General features: G+C 40.0%; 3 protein-coding genes across 3 annotated transcripts in view; 1 reads left to right on the top strand and 2 right to left on the bottom strand.

The window, feature by feature from the left end:
• The window catches only part of LOC131688480 (mitoferrin), a 67,701-nt gene extending 59,120 nt beyond the window's left edge, over positions 1 to 8,581 (bottom strand). Inside the window, exon 1 of the mRNA XM_058972759.1 lies at positions 8,293 to 8,581. The gene's annotated coding sequence lies outside the window, so the exon portion shown is untranslated. The remainder of the gene's footprint in view (positions 1 to 8,292) is intronic.
• A 2,015-nt stretch (positions 8,582 to 10,596) lies between these two features.
• The window catches only part of LOC131689187 (probable nucleoporin Nup54), a 22,643-nt gene continuing 13,827 nt past the window's right edge, over positions 10,597 to 19,412 (top strand). Inside the window, exon 1 of the mRNA XM_058974099.1 lies at positions 10,597 to 10,769. Within this exon, the coding sequence (XP_058830082.1) occupies positions 10,709 to 10,769 (61 nt within the window). The 5' untranslated portion in view covers positions 10,597 to 10,708. The remainder of the gene's footprint in view (positions 10,770 to 19,412) is intronic.
• Positions 11,840 to 13,187, bottom strand: LOC131689189 (uncharacterized). Its single transcript, XM_058974101.1, has 4 exons — positions 12,884 to 13,187; positions 12,354 to 12,535; positions 12,153 to 12,294; positions 11,840 to 12,091 (listed from the first exon to the last, which is right to left on the bottom strand). Exons 2-4 carry the CDS (start codon positions 12,529 to 12,531, stop codon positions 11,947 to 11,949), a joined length of 465 nt encoding a protein of 154 aa, XP_058830084.1. The 5' UTR covers positions 12,532 to 12,535; positions 12,884 to 13,187; the 3' UTR covers positions 11,840 to 11,946.

Below are 19,412 nucleotides of genomic sequence, written 5' to 3'. Positions count from 1 at the left end.
AAGAAACATAATAAAATGTTTGAACTGAAAAAATGAATAAAATGGAAAAAGAATAGATTGAAAATTAAGGGTTGGCAAAATGGTCGTTTTTTTTTTGGTTTCATTTAGGATTCCAAATATCGGTACAAAATTTGTACATTTGAAATTTGTAGAGGAATTCGTGTGGGAAAACCGATTTTTTAACATTTTCATTTCTAAAGCCCACAGTTTTTACTGCAATAGTCAAATAATTAAACAGAAGAATAGTTCAGTATTTGGCCCAGGCCCGCGCGCAGGGAATGCTCAAGGGAGGGGTTTTGATTTTTTTTCATTTTTTTATATTAAACAGGTATAGAAACCCTCAAACGTTGGAGATTTTTTTCGAGTCCCGGAGGGCTAAGTCTTGTGTCGACTTGGCTCAACAAATTGAGGCAATCTTGATCAGACACCACCGTCTGCTGATTCATGGTAGTATCGGATTCTTACTATGGTGGTTTGTAGTAAGCCTACCGACTAAACCTAAACCTCTTGTTCCTCCCAATCTTCATCCTTGCGGGCCACCGTTAAATATTACTTCAGGAGGGATAGTGCTATTGCTTTTTTTGTTTTGAATTAATCGTTCATGTTTTGTCCATTGACACTGTATTTTTATTTGACTAACCTGCTGAGATGCGGACCGATAACGACTTACATCTCTTTACAGCCATCTTCACAGGGTTTCTAATCCTTCTTAGCAATACTCGTCCCTAATAATCTAATAGCTGGTGCTGAGAGTTTCCCGGCGGCTGAATTTCTCCCGATACCGATTCACGTTTCCGTCTGCCATTTAGTTCTCAGCCACTCTGGCACAGAGAACTAAATGACTGCGGTGAAATTTCTCTAGACAATATCTCGATTTTCTCCGAGTTCATGTTGTTCTATCGTTATTTTCCGTTCCGTTGACTGACCTTTGCTGTGTTACTGATATACTCACAACTGTTACTTATACCGAAGACGCGAACCGATCTTGACTTGAGTTACTTTACTTACATCCTTTCACAGTTACCCTTGCAGAATTTCTTCAAGGATTTCGTTTTTGCAGGATTCAAGTTGAGTCCCGTTTTGAAACACCATGTCATGATGAAGTTCAGGGCTAATTGAATCCGATCGCTTAGTACAGTATCAGCTTAGTATTGTCATCTGCGTATCCAACAATCTCGAAACCCATTTCAGTCAGATCATTGAGAAGATCGTCCACCACTAGCGACCAGAGCAGCCTCTATTGTGTGTTATAGTTGCTTTCGTGTCTCTCAACGTTGCTGTGATCTCTCGACTCTTGAGCATTGCAAGGATCCAGTCTCCTATCAATTTTTCCAATCCTCTTTTTTCCAGGGAATTTGTGAATAGATATGTAGGACGTATTCTCAAAAGCACCCTCAACGTCAAGTAAAGCGCAAATTGCTATTTCCTTGAAATCGAGAGTTTTCTCAATAAGTGTAACTAAGGTATGTAGGGCTGTTTCCGTACATTAATATGCAAACTGGTACTTGTTTAGAGGATCTTTCGATAAGTGCTCCGTTCGAATATAGTGGTCCAGCAGTTTTCCTTCAGTTTCAGAAGTGTTGGGCCTTAGATAGTGTCAAGTCTTTTTACCTGTTTTTGGAATAAATATTACCCTAACTTCTGTCCAGTTTGTAGGTGTATACCCAAGCATAAGACTGGATTTCAACATGTTTAGTAAATCCGGAAGAATTATGCCTGCCGAATTAAGAAGAAATATTGGAAGAATGTTTTCAGGCCGGGAGATTTATAGGGTTCGAAGGTGTTGTTGATTTAAGTAGGGATGGTGTGAAAATCTGATAGAGCAGTTTCTGTGATGCCTCACAAGTCCTGTTAGGACGGAGTCCATCACAATTCTGACCTGTCGAATTCTCGTCTTTCGCAACCCGACCCAGGAAAGTGAGTGTTCATTAGAACAACCCAATGTTTCACTATTGCCAATTGTAAGAAAACCATCCCTTTTTTGCACTTGCCCTAGGCCATTTGTGTGATCCTTTGATAAGCCTTTTTGAAGGCGAACTGCCTCTGGAAAGTTTTCAATGTTTTCACAAAACTCGCGCGTTGATAGATGTTTGCCTTTTTCAACTCAGCGTCATATTAAGTAAGAGCGGTCCTGTAGCTTGACCAGTTACCAACAATCTACGCTTTATTGAACAGGCGCCTAGCTTCCTTCCTATGTGTTGCTAGATTTTCGTTCAACCAAGGAACATCACGACATACAGACCTCGTTACAAGAGGGCAACTGGCATTATAGGCCCAGTACTTCGCTTATAACTGCGTCCATAAATGTAGATACAACCACTTCTTTGCCGTCGATTTTTGGGTCCATTTATTGTGCTGACGGCTAGTCAAAGACTGTGTGCTGTTCGTTCCAGTGGCCTTCCTTGGCCCAGTATTTGCTTCGGCTCTTGCCGTTTGTGCACCTTTGCCTACAGGGAGTTTTCGATCCTTTCCTAGCGTATCAGTTCGTGAGCCGCATACGGTAGGGTGCTTTTGTGTATAGTTCGTAGGACGGGCTAGCACCGATGCACTCGTTGCCGTTGCTGCAGGCTTACTATGATCAGAAGTCCATCGTGAGGTGCTCCGTATTGGGTCGCCCACAGAAGCTTTTATAGTCCATGCTTGCCTAGAACTTCCACGTACGGCAAAGACCGGGGTCCGCTTCGACTAGCCTTTCCGAATACGTAGTTCAGCTGGTTGTATTGGGAGGTTATCAGTTTCACTGAAGCCTCATCTAACGCCAACTAGAGATGCGCGCCGCGCCGGCTTGCTAACTATTTTTACCTGCAATCATCGGGGTAGCGCGGCGCACACCTCTACCGCCAACAGGAGCTCTACCGGTTTGAGGACCATAGTTTTCTTCACCTTTGATCGAAGCTATGGGAGTCTGCTTCCACTTAGCTGTGTCTTTGTCTACACACGCAATTTTGAGATACCCTTGTTTTTAAGTGCACTTCCTAAACTTGGGTCTCATATTGTTTGAGCTATGACACTATCGATCAGCGCGCATCGAGTAGCATTAAGCTGTTCATGGCTGCGGGTATTCGTAGGGCACCCATCCGGAAAGATGGCCATCGAGTACGGTTGAAGGTTGGGCGCTGCTCAGTTTTTGGTGTCGATCTAGGATCCTGACCCTTAACCTTTTTTGGTTGCGGTTTTTTTCTGCACCCATTATTGCTCTGCGACTCCGTATCCGTCAAACGCTGTCGCTTGGATGGTGTCTTCTCTATTGGGATCTTTACCAATTCTAGCGCTTCAGCGGGTTTGTGGCCGTTTTTCAGCAGCCACCCATAGCGTTTCTTCGCCGCTCCACTTAAGTGAAGAGTTCTTCCTGTTCCTCTTGTTTTACTTTCGGAGTCCTCCGACTCACCAGTTGCTCCGTCGGATTTGTCTGTGTCCTCCCTGGTCACTGTCCGATCATCGTCTTTATCTGGAGCGTTGAGAATGGACGAAGTGCAGGACACATCATGCTCCAATGAGCCTCTATTCAGCAGCTCTCCAAGATTTCATTCCCCGCAATCATTTTCCTCTTCCACCTCCATCGACGCAATTTCCTCCAAACTTAGTATTTTCCGTATTGTTTCCACGAATAGCTAGGGAAACCCTGTCAGAGTCAAGCAGGAACAGGGTAAGACAAAACATACTGTGGGGTGCGCGCTGGACTCCGTGCGCGGCTTAGTATTTGTCAACACCCATTTGTTCGGATCCCAGCCCTACGTTTACGTAGGATTGGGGTTCCAAGTGTTGATGCCTCGGAAACCGCCCATCAGTTAGATTGCCGCCATCCCTTCGCTATATATCACCGTTGTCGGGAGGAACACGATACGTTTCTGAAATATTTGCAACGTGGCACTTCGTTTCTGTTGTGGCCTGCCATCGCCCTTAAGTAACTCTTGACACAAGAAGTCTCCCGTCACGTGGTCCTTTTCCACTCTCCTTTGTGCAGGACATGCACTACGGTTGCTTTGTACAATCTTTAGTAATGTAACCCTTCTCCCCACATTTTCTGCACAGATCAGATATGTCTGAAACTACAGTTTCTTGCCTAGTGGCTCAAACCCAGGCATCTCTCCGTTTGTTTAGTGGCTATACTGCCCATAACAGCATAAGAGTCCCATGTTGAAAAACAGCAAGCCGAGAAAAACGCTGTTCAAGATTGTCCCATCCATTGAGCCAAATGGATGGGACAACCATGTTTTGGTATTTTTTTTTATATTTTCTTAACAAACCCGGTAATCTTATTTGTGCAGTGTGATTCAGCGGTGATACAGAATACAATCCAACGGATAACTCATTTTCGACAAAAATCCACATGGGACTCTTATGCGTTTATGGGCAGTATAGGGATCAATCGTAACGAGTACAAAAACTGTTTGGCTGCGGCTGGCGATAAGCGTATCGCTGCCGTCTGTGTACTACTATACGCCTTCCTCTACTAGATTGACATCTGTTCTTTCTCCAGGTTACATTGCTCTTATAGCGCGCTGCTCACTTCGTCTTCCGTTGTGATCTCGTCCAGATTCCTGTACTCGACCACTGATTGCTGAACTAAAGCTCTAACGTTCTCTTCTTCTTCCACCGCTTCTGCCATTCGTTCCGAAAAGGTACAGCTCTTGATCAATGGATCCTTCTTCAGCTCGAACAGCATCTCGCCTTTCTGAAATCACCTGGTTCATACTACGTTCTTCCCCAGCTACTTCAGCTTGGGATCCTCTCTCACCCTTTTGAGAATCGCAGCGTACGTCACGCCATCGTTTACTTTGATGACTAGAGCATCTCCCCTATACATCTCCTGGCGCGGCCGAAGGTCTTCTTTCTTCTTGTCATCCGTTTTTCCGTTTTACTCCTCTCTTCCACATTTTCTAAGGTTCGCCATCCACTCATCATTTGTCGGCTGTTTCGCTGTCTTTTACAAACCTTCTTGGGCTTCTTTGGTTCCTCTTCCTCTTTGGCTGTTTCCTTTACTCTGTTCACAGAACGGGATCACCCTTCGGCGTCTCGTAGGCTTTTACTTTCGCTATCTCCATGGTCTTCAGTGTATTTTCGGCATTTTCAGCTCTCTCCTGTAACGCCATCTGTTCGCATTCGACTGCTGCTACGGCGGATTTGATGTTAATTATTAGATCCCTGATTTGCCCGTAGAGCTTGCTGTCCTTGTTAGCCTTGCTTTTCACGAATTCGTTGAGCTCTTCGATTTTCGCCTAGGTTTCGTCACTTTGAGCAACGAAGATTGCTGGGCTTCCTGGGTAATGCTTGATTTCGGCGTGCGCTCCTGAAACCCTAGCTTTTCTTGGCGTCCTATTTATTTTTTCGCCGATCGTGCTCGTTATGACTTCTCTAGGCTGTTCTCGCTACTGCTTTTGTTGCGGTACTTGAGCAGAGTCTGATATTAAATTGAGAACTAGACTTGATGTTGTGATGTAGTAGGTAATGATTGCTCAGGTTGTTATCGTTTTGGACGTTTTAACGGTTAAAAGATCAAAATCGAAAACAGATAAATTGTCCTATGACATCAAACAGAAAACTATTTACGCTATCATTGAGAGCAAATTGAAGCTATTGCACTTGGTCGGCCCATCTTTGGCGAACGGGTTCACCACACTTTCCCCGCAAGTTTTTTTATTCTTGTTGCTTTTGTCTTCTTTCATGCTTTATGGGTCCCAACTCCCAGCCACTACCTTCGTCCGTAGTAAGTTGTCACCTCCATATGATACCATGGTTACCTTTGCAAGTAAAAAGGTCGCCTGCAAGGCTTGATGCGGTCCTTCATGGGGTATCATGTTCAAAGCCGGATATGCGCTAGTCAGGAACGTTCAACTGAGCCTACTACCACCAGCTAAGGTTCCGGGTTTAGAAAGTACTTGGTGACCTACCAAAGTTTTAACGGGACGGGGGCAGCCACTAGCCGTTTCGGGGAAGTGTCACCCATTCTTACTGTGAATTGTAGTATTTTTCCTTAAAACATTACGTTAGTGGCATTTGTTATTTGACAGGTAGAAGAACTTTGCCACATGAGCAGCAAGAATACAGTTTACTATCGATTCACAAAAATCGTAAGTCCAATTTATTGAAAATTTGAAATTAATTTATTATAATTTAATGCTAACAGTTCCGCAAAATCTACGTGCACTAGGTAGAAATGGTAGTTCCGAAATATAACCCTTCCTAATAAATAGCAAGAAAGACAGAATTGATCAAATTTCTCCTTGGCACTATGTTCAGTTCAGTATGCTGTCCTTCAACTAAACGCAATTCTTAATCCAAAGATAAGAGCTGAAAATGACTAAACCAGTTTTCTCTATTTGCCATTGTATGATGAATAACAGGCATCACCCATGCACACAGTGCCATCCAATTAACTGTCTCGTTACTATGGTAATCAAGCACGTCACCCACAAGGTGCTACCCAATGAATTAATACGGATTCCGCCTTGGATTCCGCGAATGATATATATACAACAGAGATGTATACCGGAAAGAAAAAGGTTGACAGATTGATAGCATCATACAGATAACTGGATCAAAGTCCATCTAAAATATTTGAATATTAAATAATAAAATGATTGTTCTAGTTAACGGCTGCTAAAAGAACTCAAAAGGTCTCTGAAAATACCAATTCGTTACAACTAATCACTGTGGGACATTTGAACTTAAACAACGTGTGCGTAATTTTCACAATTATGTCCTATTTATAAGACCTGCCAAGATAAAGATCAATCCGAAACATTCTATTAGAGACAGTAGACAATTTTTATTTTCTACTAGCCTTCCACCAGTCGCTATCCCAGCGAGCAGACGCTTATACTAAGACCATTGTGCAAGAGTTTCAGATCAAGGCGCATTGGGTGCCCTAGTGCGACCACCGGAAGGTTGAAGCTCAAGCAAAAGATTCGAAATATACCTTTTTCTAACATGTCCGGGCTGCGCACTGCAGCTCTACGTAATTGTGATTTTATTGAAGACATATCCTGTCCGTTTACACCTTGTATTGGGACAAGGAAATCATCTACGTATAATTGTACCATTTGTATAAGAAATCTCATATTGCCAGTGCACTTTTCCGTAAGCTGGCGGATCGCGTAGCCAGCTGAATTCGTACAGATAGTGTTGCAGTTCAAAGGCACGGCCTGGGCAGCTCCAATGATTTTGAACTTTTTTGATCTCTGATTGCATTATCTAGCAACACTAGTTATAGCTTAAGCATTTTGCCGTATCGACGCTCAAAGCTATCTACTTCGTCGTTCGTGTGCTATTCTGGTCCATTTCCCTACGTACAGAAATCAAGTACCCGTACACGGCTGCAACAAAACAACTGTGAATTTTCCACTTCTTTCCAGAGGAGTGTTCCAAATACTAATATTTGGATACCTAATACACATCTTACACATGACAAAGTCCGCTCGACTATATTCATTTTAAAATTAACCCCCTATCACCCCAATTAGCAATTGAAACTAACTCGAGCTCGACTGTGCAGAAATAATGACGTTTTTTATACTTGTTAGATAATTAGCACAATACCCTCTGTTAATCCGACCTGACTGTGCTAGTAAAACTGAAAAACAAATTGCAAACCACAGCGCACCGAAACTAGACAAATGATCCAGTTGCTTAACTATTCAATTATATAGATGAATCCGTGCATTGTGCCAGCTAATGGAATCCTGACGAATATCTCTACGCTGGTTCTTTAATACCCATGACGTTCCTCAAGTTACTACCTCTGTAGTAAACGTCTAGGCTCAGACAAGACCCAAACTTCGGATCGATCCGGATCCCGATATAATACGCTTTCAAGAAACGTAAACATCACAATCATCAGGGAGCAATTTTTTCGCCTCTAGAAGCTTCTTGCCAATGTCCGCAGCATAAGTCGACTGTATTCGCTGAATCCTCTCGTGTCGGAACCAGCTAAAAATTCCAGCCTGCTACCTAGTGGCAAACGACTTTCTCCCTTTTCCAGCTGTCAGCTGAAAACAGTAGACACAAAAAAGCCTTTCACGTTTTCTGCTGGTAAAAATTCTTGCTGTTCTCGGGCTTTTGCATAACACATTCGCACGTCCCAGCCCGAACATCTTCCACCACCACCCGCGTACGATATTCTGCACCGTCATGGGTCACAACTTTGACTGCCCTCCCCGATGTTCTCCCTCTAACTGTAACAGTCTGCAATGAGCGAAAAGGGCCGTATAGAAAAAAAAAAGATACAAGCCAGAAAGAGACCTGCGAACTTAAGATGGTCAAGTTTCCAAGGATTCAACTCCATCGAATTACCTGCGCTCAGCCACCGATTGTTATGGGGGAGATCTTTCCTCGTTTATCAGCGGCAACCTGGAATACGGGCCGTCACGGGGTAGTTCCGTTCTCCGAACACACGATACCTTTTCCGAAAGGCAGTCACTTTTTCTTCCTCTCGCTTATCACGTAATGGACACTCGTTCGAAACGTATATATTTACACACACGATAGGTCCGCGACGACGAAATTTCGCGTTTTAACTTTTATTTTGAGCGGAATGCACACCACAAACTCTCCGTTCTACAGAGCGAATGGCAGTCAGCAGCACGAGGGAGAGAATATTTTAACGAAACTTTTGATGTTTTGCGTCACACGCGTCGCCGAGTCTGACATTTCGTTAAGCTTTTTTTCTTAAAGGGCGAGTGATTGGTTCTGGTCAGAGATGATGCTTATAGAGATGCGCGAAGACTGAAGCCAAAAGTTCCAATTGAACCCTGGGGTGGCATTCCCTAATAAAAAATATTATACACGAACTTTAACCCATACAGTGCAACGATTCCACATATTGTTTGGATGATACACTGAACAGGTCGTTAGGCTCTTGAATCATAAGATGTTTATTAGGGTTGCGCATCTCGAAACGAAAGGTTTATTGTATGCAAGCTTGTATTAAAAAGTCGATTCGAAAAGGTTCCATAATATCGCCCCTGACTAAATTGGACCAAATACAAATATCAAATACAAATTACGTATATCTAATTTATAATATACGTATACGTGTGAACTTTTTGAATTCTACATTTTTGCATTTGAAATGTATGTTTTGCGTTTGTTGAATAAATCCTTTTTGTGCATATACAGTCGTGATTCGCTGGTTGGACCACAGCCTTGTCCAACTAACGAATTTGATTCGCTAGTTGGACCGACTGACAAATGTCAAAAACTTTCCAAAGATGTTGTCAGTGTAAATGCATCTGTTCACATCTCTAAGGGTCATTCCATGCGAAGTGATCAAGACACGTGTAATCGGCCTCCACGGATTTGAACAAAATTTAGGGGAACTGTTCATCTAAGGCCAATATATAAAAACCCAAATTTTTGTGACAATTGAACCACCCCTCGGGTCATGGGAGCACCCCCCGTTTTGGCAAATTGCCAAAACCCTTGATTTTCTTTTGATCATATCTCCGGTTCTATGGTTTTATGGTTATGGTTATGGTTACCCATAAAAAGCCGGAATTTTTCGTTGTTCGTTTAGGTATTTTTGACATAGAATGTGTATGCAAAGTTTGAAAGAAATCGGATAAGTAGTTTTTGAATGGCAGATAACACCGCAAATCATGTTTTTTTCAGATACGTTCTACAAAAAGCTTCGTAACCAATTCGCTTGTCGATATTTTTGCATAGAAAATTTACACCATGTTATTGAAATAATACACTATAATGTACAAAAATTTGGATCAATTGGCTACACGTAAAGTTCTAAAAAAATCGCAAAAAACTGTTTTTTACGCTAAAACCCTTAAAAAGCCCCCCCCCCCACACTAGAGGGAGTAAAGCGATACTGTCTCAATTTATTCGCGGACTGAAACATGGGGTCTCGCTCTAGCATATTGTATCCCATTGCTTTGACATATGTGTACCCTGGACAATATGTGTTTAGTTTGACATATATGGGCTTAGCATATGTAAGAGCGAGATGATAAATTTTCAGTGTTAGCAGCGACATGCGACCTCTTGTATCTGATGCCTTTTAGTTGGACAATGGTCCAACTAGCGGAGGTCCAACTAAAATACAGTTCAGTTAAAAAATGCTCAACCAACGAATCACGACTGTAGTATATAATTTTTCGAAATAGGATACACTAGAGAACTGCGGAGACTTCATTTTGGATCGATTGGATTCGCGCTTAGCTGTCAAAAAACGAATCCAATCGAACATTGCCTATGATCCTTATAACATTGGACGTGTTGCCATATAACGCCGGGGCATACGTTGCCATAAATGCTGTTTTGCTCTCCGCAGTTCTCTTACTAGAGTTTTTCTAGGATACACGGAAGATATTGGCAATGGTAACTAAAATTAGTATGGCAATTCAATAAAATAACATGTTTGTATTTGGTTGAATTATAATGGTGGAATATATCAGTAGTATTCGAAATATGATGAGTATTATACGAATAGACTGGAAATAGTTCAAAACGGAATGGTATTTATTTATACAGTGTCAATTCAATTCGTCACATCAAAATGTATGAAAGGTGCGTTTCCAATGAAACGGTAATTTAAATTTACTGAAGATTTTCAAAAGTATATCTGGCATCCCTGGTTGTTATTTGTTTACATTTCTCAGCCGCTGAAAGCGCGTTAAATTTTATTTTAAATTTTGAGTGAAACAGTGGATTAATTTTGTGTAAATCAGGAAATTTTCGCCAAAACAATTGTTTTAAAATGTCATTCTTTGGAAACACGACAACCCCAGGACTTGGATCGACAAGCACGCCCGCAAAGCGTAAGTAAACGAAAAAAATATCAGGTTATGTTTGGTAATATTTTTCCTAAAAAATAACTCATTGAAACATTACCATCCGTTGCAAAACTATAATTTGTAATTTATTAAGCGTACGGTAACCTGTTACATGTAATTAATTTAGGTCAAGGAAGGCGATGTTTTCGATCCGAGCCGGGGACGGCTTCATAGCGTAAGCAGAATCGTTGCACTAGTCTTGTGCTGTACGATATGAACCGGCTGCGAAGTCGGAATTTCGCCACATAAATCTAGTACCAACGTTTTCATCCTTGACCTGACAAGGTATGCAAGTGTTACCAACAGGGTATCGTAAGCTAATAATAAATTACAATTACAAAAATTTGCTTCTATGTTGGATTCTAGTTTTAACTGAGTCCTTTCTCAGCATCCTTTCGACTGCGTATAAGTTTTTCGAACGATGGATGTTATTTATAAATGCCAAAAAGCTTGTAACCTGGGACTGTAATCGTGAAACTCTGTAACCCGTGGCAATTTTTCATTGCTAGAATTGCTGTGGGTGGTTCCGCATGGCTCGAATATGTATGTTATTAACAGCTCGAATACAACAATGCGAGAGTACCTTAAGGTTGGACAGAGAATGCGCAAAATTCGCAAACGAAAAAAGCAGTTTTTTCCACACCGTATGTCAGATCTTCATAAAAATCAATCAGCGTATGTAGAATGTTGTTACAGTACTGTTGATTGATTTTTATGAAGATCTGACATACGGTGTGGAAAATAAACTGCTTTTTTCGTTTGCGAATTTTACCTTTCTCTGTCCAACCTTAAAAAAATATCAGTTCGCCAAATAAATTTGGCTGAGTACAGCGTCTTGAAGATGAAACATTAAATATAAAATGCCAATTTTTGGCTTGTAAAGATTTATTAAGATTTTTATCGCCCTAAACAAATGCCAACTGAAGAAAGCAATTTATTTATAAACAGAACGCTAACTTGTCAGTTACAGAATCTTGTACATAGTACATACAACATTTTGGTTACGAAAGGGAAAATTTATACAGTAATTTGGTTGAACTGCTAGTCATATATTGTGCATTCTCATGCGATTAAGACACCTGTTTTATTTGTGTTCAAAGTAATTAAAATAATCTTTAAAAAAAGTTATACATTTATCAAATGTGTGTAACAGTTTGACCTTTTATGAATGGAGTAGATATTGCCGGGGAAAGTTCTCAATCTCCCATTCTCTCGAGTAATTCCTGGAATTGCTGCGAGAACTTCGGCGACTGTTCCTTCTAGTGCTTTCAAAGTTGTGTTGACTCTCAATGTTTTGAAATCCCTTCCTAACAGTTAAATTGAAATTAATATACGGTCTTTTGAGATTCGATTGTTTGAACAACATACCGTTTGTAGCATATATAGCCTAGTATTCCTAGTATAATCAATGCGAACACAGAAGTTATCGTTATCGTGATGTAAATGTAGAACATCTGTATTTTGTCTGAAAGCATGCCCGAATTGGGGGCAGATTTACTTCGCCACATATCTGAAATGTAAACAAATTTCAATGTTTTCATTGGATAATTATAATACACATTAGCTAACCAATATAGTTACTGTGGTCATCGACGTGTTGAGGTTCTGGTAAAACGGTTGTGGTGCTTGTGGTGGTCGTCGTTGGCGCGGTTGTGTACGAGAACGAGAAGGCTGAACGGGTTGGTGGACCTGGAAACACAATTTGTCCTTTGTCAGTGAGAAACCGATGACCCGACTTGATGTACATGGCTCTGGAAAGATGTGGAGAGTGTTGATCGAATAAAGGGTACTTAAGTATTCCTGAACGATTACTAGCATTTGATTCATATGGTTGATTTAAAATTCGTTTTGGTAGGTTTTTATGTATCCCAAAATTGGCAGAAACGTGCTAGTTTTTAATGATCCAACTATCCTACAAACCCAACATACTTTAAAATCTGCACTTCAGGAACCTTCCAGCAAAAAGTAGCAATTGACCGTTATACAACTAAAGTTTATTATGTTGGTAACTCGTATTAGAATATTTTCAATTCATGAAATAATTTGAAATCATATTAGCATACATTCAATAAACTTGTAAAGCGAATTAGCTGACATACCAATTACATGTAGTTCACTGTTGGGCGAAGTAAAGCACTATGTTCCATCATCGGAGGTATCCATTGATATAATTATGAATTTGAAAATGTGAAGCCGAAGATTTTTTTCTTATTTATCTTTAACAAACAGTCACAGCATGTATATACGCTCGATTTGATCAACTTGTAAAACTTATAAGAAAACTAGAAAATAATTCGTTTTCAAAGACAACGCTAAGGCTTAGGACTCAAGTAAGCGGGCTCGTTGTAATGTCTTTTCGCTTGCCATCACTGTCGTCGACTGGATTTACCATGAGGGCGCTTTTGATGTACGCGCCAACAGTGAGTATCAGCATTTGCCGCGATTTTCATCCATGTTTTGATACACTTATTTTAATTCAATTAGGGCAGATAGGCAAAGGGACAGAGTTCCTTGTTCACTGACCGTAGTGTACGTCCCCTTGTCTTCCACGATACACATGTCTACTTTGAGTTAGGATTGGAACAAGTTATTAAACAGCCAAACCAACTGTTTCGGATACATAGCGCCAAAATCTGGTCCGTACAGTATACCGGGAGTTTTAACTTTCGTGATAGAGAATGTACAACAATGTTTGACAACGAGGGTGTCGGAGCAATTAGTTTGGTGCATTTTATCGACGTATTCGAATATTCAGAGATACGATCGACATCTATTAACGAGGGGGCAGCAAAAGCGTATTGTTATTAAATTAATCGGTTCACGGTTTAACCATCGTTTGCATACATCTAGTAGTCTAGTTTATTTTTGCCTGACCTTCAACATAATAGTGTTCGTTAACAATAAGGTTCGAAAGCATAGCTGAATAGTTGTTTTACTATTACAAAAAATAGTCGCATACTTCTACCGTTACATATTTTTCGAAAAGGCACATAGATTGTGGCATGTTTCTGGGCAGTATACGTGTGATTTCCAGGAGGTCAAAATATAAAGCCAATTAACGGCAATATCATTTCTTCGTTACATTAGTATTTCTACTTCTTTTTCACACCGTTGTGTGGTAGCAGATCCCTTGATAATTCTTTGAGAAGTGCCCATCACTGGGCATATAATCGATGGAATTTGCCTAATATAATATCAACTACTAACGTGAGCAATGTAATACATTTTCAAGTTCAGGCGAATATTAAAACGGAGATAATAGACGTTGTTGAGGTTGCCACCCCTCCGGGTTTGACTTGGAGACTCCGGGCTAGGTCTAAATAATTTTAACTTGTTCTGTACACAATTAGTATGCTTCTTTGCAATACATTTATAAGGTGTTAGTAGAACTTTTGTTCCGTCCAATAGGTTGATGGATTTGACGGTGTTGCAAGCATCAACAATTCAGCATATTGTGTGCTTCAGTGTTAAAGAAGCTCTGACAGACAATTGATTTAAGATGTGGAATTTGGAGCCACCCTATGAACACCACCACAGTAGAACTCCACCACAGTAGAGTACCACCCTGTAGAAAAAAGCAAACTTTTCATTCAAGAAAAAAGCGTAACCGTGAAAGCACGCTCAAAGAGTAAAATAGTTATTTCGCTAAGTTACCGCTGCGGTTTTATTCGTTTAATCGATTTGTCCCTCACAATTGGTGACCCCGACGCGCGTGGTTCCCGCAGTTCCTCAAGGCTTTACAGCAAACGCAAATTTCAAAGCTAAATCCAAATTTGCAGGATTTTCGAAAAAACAACCTAACCTTAAACATGACTGATCCGGACGTCGCAGCGGCAACGGCACACGTATCCGTAAAGTTGCCGGACTTTTGGCGGAACGATCCAAACATGTGGTTTGCCCAGGCTGAAGCACAATTTAGTCTGGCCAAGATCACGAAAGACGATAACAAATTCTGGCATATTATCGCTAAAATCGACCAGAGCGTCATTTGCCACGTGTCAGATCTTGTATCGGCCCCACCGGAAGAAAATAAATATAAGGCGATAAAGGACCGACTGATTGCACGCTTCGCATTATCTCCGCAGGCTCGATTGGAGCAGCTTTTAAGCTCGTGTGATCTAGGTGATTTTCGTCCGACCCATCTGCTGGCCCGGATGAGTGAAGTCGCAACGGGCCTCAACGTTGATGAAAACCTCATGAAGATGCTCTTTTGCAACGAATGCCTGCTAACATTAGAACCGTTCTATCCATCAGCGATAGCAGTTTGGCAAAGCTTGCCGAAGTGGCTGATAAAATGATTGACTCCTCCAGCAGCATCATTTCCGCCGTTACCCGTTTCGACGCGAGACAAGTGGTTGTAAACGCCGTGGATAAAGCACCTACCACGAACAAACAATCAGCTGACTTCGCATCTTTGAAGGAGGAAATCGAGGTGCTCACAGCTGAAAAGTGGACAAAATAGAAATCGTAGCCGATCCGTTTCCAGGTCTGGAACATCGAACGACTCAATTTGCTGGTATCATCGGAAATACGGCGGAAAAGCGGAGCATTGCCGAGAGCCCTGTTCATTCAATCGTACAAAAAACTAGCTCGCCACCCTCTAGAAGCGGCGCAAGTGGGTGACGAATTCAAAAGTCGTCGTTTAGTCATACTTGATAGCAGTACTCGGCACAGGTTTCTTGTGGACACTGGCTCGGATGTGTCTATAATTCCGGCCTCTATGTCTGATAAGCGTAAGGGTGCAGTCCCTTTCTCATTGCATGCCGCAAATGGCACGAAAATAAAAACATACGGAAGCAAGTTTCTTTCAGTGGATCTTGGCCTACGACGGTGTTTTACTTGGCGATTCCTGGTGGCAGACGTTAGTAGTGCAGTAGTCGTCGGCGCTGATTTACTGGCCCATTTTGGAATTATCGAGAAATCATCACTCCGTCACTAGCTCATAGAAAAGTTTTGCACAATGTCACTCATCACATCGTCACGCGTGGACCACCGGTGGCATGCAAGCCTCGTCGGATGCATCCAGAAAAATTAAAAGCCGCGAAAGAAGAGTTCAGGATCATGTGTGAAATGGGAATTTTCGGACCATCGAGCAGCAGTTGGGCGAGTGCATTGCACTGCGTCCCAAAAAAGAATGGCGAATGGAGATTCCCTTCGGCCTCTGCAACGCAAGCCAAACTTTCCAAAGATTTATGAACAAATTGTTCGCAGACCTTGATTACGCCACCGTCTTTATCGATGATATCTGTATTGCATCATCAAATGATGCAGAACACAAAGAACATGTGCGGACCGTGCTAGACCGTCTGAAGGAAAATAGCCTTACCATAAGCGTCGAGAAATGCAAATTTTCTCAGGTTGAGTTCCTAGGCTACTTGGTATTCAACGAAGGAATACGACCGCTCCCTACACGAGTTCAAGCGGTGTTGGACTATGTAGCTCTAAAAACAGCAAAGGAATTGCGGCGTTTCCTCGCGCTGCTGAACGTATACAAACGTTTTGTTCCGCACGCTATTGACATTTAACATGACCTTAGAAGGCTTATTCCCGACAACTGAAAGAATGATTCTAGACCATAGTTGGAACCTGTGTACATTTTTCGCGACATGTCAAGCCACCCGTACATTCACGCTCTGCTGAAAATGTCTCATGTCTCAAACAGGTTAGCTTCCAAACCTCGATGGTTGGTCTCGTGACATGTCATGGAATTTAAATGCGTCATCGGTCTTGAAACTGGTCATGAGGATAATTTACCTGTCGCGCGTAAGGCGATACCAGTCACAAAGTTTACGAACCTGTACAAAGATGAACATTTTGTTATGGTTTGCTAGTTTGACCTGTATCTTATTCTTGATCATTTAAGTACCGTGCAGTGGCAGATAAACGGAATGGTAGACGCTAAATAAATTCAATTATTTTGAACTTTTTGATAATAAATGTAGCGAGTTACGAGGAGTTAAAAATTAATAGTTTTAGACATTTTAAACGCACACTGGGAAGTAAATGCGTCAAAATTGAAAAATTTTCATCTCTTCATAGATAAATATTGTTTGTTATTGCGAGTTAAGAGGTATTGAAAATTAATAGTTTTAGACATTTTAAAAGCATAAGGGGAAGTAAATGCGTCAAAATTGAAAATTTTTCATCTTTTCACAGATAAATATTGTTCGTTATTGCAAGCTACGAGGATTTGAAAATCAATAGTTTTAGACATTTTAAACGCACACTGGGAAGTAAATGCGTCAAAATCGAAAAATTTTCAAGTTTTCACAGACAAATATTTTTCGTTATTGCGCGTTACTAGGAGTTGAAAATCAATAGTTTTAGACATTTTAAACGCACACTGGGAAGTAAATGCATCAAAATTTGAAAATTTCCATCTCTTCACAGATAAATATTGTTTGTTATTGCGAGTTAAGAGGTGTTGAAAATCAATCGTTTTAGACATTTTAAACGCACAGGGGGAGGTAAATGCGTCAAAATTGAAAATTTTTCATCTTTTCACAGATAAATATTGTTCGTTATTGCAAGCTACGAGGATTTGAAAATCAATAGTTTTAGACATTTTAAACGCACACTTGAAAGTAAATGCGTCATAATGGAAAAAAAATCTACTTTCGCACAAAAATTTTATTTGTTTTTGCTAGTAACGTGAAGTTGAAAAACGATAGTTTTGGACTTTTTAGACACACATTAGTAAGTAAATGCGTCAAAATGGAAATTTTTTCAACTTTTCGCTATTTTTTTTTGTTTTTCGAGTTACAGTAAGATTCCGTTTTGGCACACTCCGATTTTGGCAACAAATGGGTTCCGTTTTTGTCAACATTCTTGTTGTACATAATAAATCTTTTAAAAATGTGCAATAGATATTTTTTGTATCAATTGACATTACATTTGACTTTATTTCCAAACATGGGAGTCATATTAATCCTCATAAGCCCAAATCATTTTTTTTAATTTTCTTAAAATTGTCTTACAGTTTCAATACTTCACTGTGATAATTTTGTGATGTTTTTCGCTATGTTGTTTTAAAAAAGCGTTATGCATTTAAAGGTTAACTATGTTTTACACTATATGTGTCGTATTAAATGATAATAATAAGTATGGAAATGTATTGTTTATGTTTGTTATAATTTATAATACAAGTGGTAGCAGTGTAACTAGTGTTAGACAGAATCAATTTTTATAGTCGAATGCAGATGAATGCGCTACACCGCATAATACAACGTCACTACAAAACTTGGCACTAAATTTGCAATACATATCGAAAGCCCGTATTTAGGAATACAAAACTGATAGCTCCCAAATAGTTTACGATGTCTTTTTGAAAATGCATTTTCAGATATAGTGCACTTTATATTCGTAAATGTTGAATTTGCAAACCTCCCAAGGTGCCAAAATTTTCTGGTAAAAAGAAATAATAAATTAACACCAAACATGAATTCAGCGACGTAAAATTACCCCAATGTGAAGTTTTTATCAAATTCGGATCCCTTTTGAGGTTTTCACCGACTTTTTATGGAAGGTGATCACTGTGCGAAGACTGAATTTGATAAACATATGAATAAAAATGAATTTTCTTATTTTTTTCTTTCATCTAATTCCGTTTCACACATGGTTAAAAATCCTTGAAACATTTTTAAAGTCGTAAATTGAAAATCCAAACTTTAAAAATAAGGTTCAATTTTTGGCACGGTTCCGGTTTTGGCAACAACAAAAAATAAAATTGTTGCCAAAAACGGAATCCCACTGTACTAGGATATGAAAATCACTAGTTTTGAACATTTTAAACGCACATGGGGAAGTAAATGCGTCAAAATCGCAAAATTCACTTTTTACAGATGAATGCTGCTTGTTTTTCCGAGTTATTAGGACTTGAAAATCAAAAGTTTTGAACATTTGAAATGCACAACGGGAAGTAATTTCGACAAAATGGAAATTTAAAAATGCGTTTAAAATTAGAGGTGTGCACCGCGCCGGCGGTTGCAGGTAAAAATAGTAAACAGCTCGTAATAACAAACAATGTTTATCTGCGAAAAGTTGAAAATTTTTCGATTTCGATGCATTTACTTCCCAATGTGCGTTTAAAATGTCTAAAACTATTGATTTTCAACACCTCTTAACTCGCAATAACAAACAATGTTTATCTGTGAAAAGTTGAATTTTTTTCGATTTTGACGCAATCACTTTCCAGTGTGCGTTTAAAATGTCTAAAACTATTGATTTTCAAATCCTCTTAACTCGCAATAACAAACAATGTTTATCTGTGAAAAGTTGAAATTTTTTCGATTTAGACGCATTTACTTCCCAGTGTGCGTTTAAAATGTCTAAAACTATTGATTTTCAATACCTCTTAACTCGCAATAACAAACAATGTTTATCTGTGAAAAGTTGAAAATTTTTCGATTTTGACGCATTTACTTCCCAGTGTGCGTTTAAAATGTCTAAAACTATTGATTTTCAACACCTCTTAACTCGCAATAACAAACAATGTTTATCTGTGAAAAGTTGAATTTTTTTCGATTTTGACGCATTCACTTTCCAGTGTGCGTTTAAAATGTCTAAAACTATTGATTTTCAACACCTCTAAACCGCAATAACAAACAATATTTATTTGTCAAATGTTGA

Source organism: Topomyia yanbarensis, chromosome 3, assembly GCF_030247195.1.
Source record: "Topomyia yanbarensis strain Yona2022 chromosome 3, ASM3024719v1, whole genome shotgun sequence".
In the NCBI taxonomy this organism is placed as follows: domain Eukaryota; kingdom Metazoa; phylum Arthropoda; class Insecta; order Diptera; family Culicidae; genus Topomyia; species Topomyia yanbarensis.
Note: the sequence above shows the minus strand (reverse complement) of the source record. Positions and strands in the feature narration are given on the sequence as shown.

Bases quoted from the DNA above. Each gene is read 5' to 3' on its own strand.
- LOC131689189 (XM_058974101.1), bottom strand. From the start codon at position 12,531: ATGTACATCAAGTCGGGTCATCGGTTTCTCACTGACAAAGGACAAATT. The intron at 12,295-12,353 runs GTTAGCTAATGT...TTTACATTTCAG, and splicing joins TGACCACAGTAACTATATTG to ATATGTGGCGAAGTAAATCT. The intron at 12,092-12,152 runs GTATGTTGTTCA...TTTAACTGTTAG, and splicing joins GGCTATATATGCTACAAACG to GAAGGGATTTCAAAACATTG.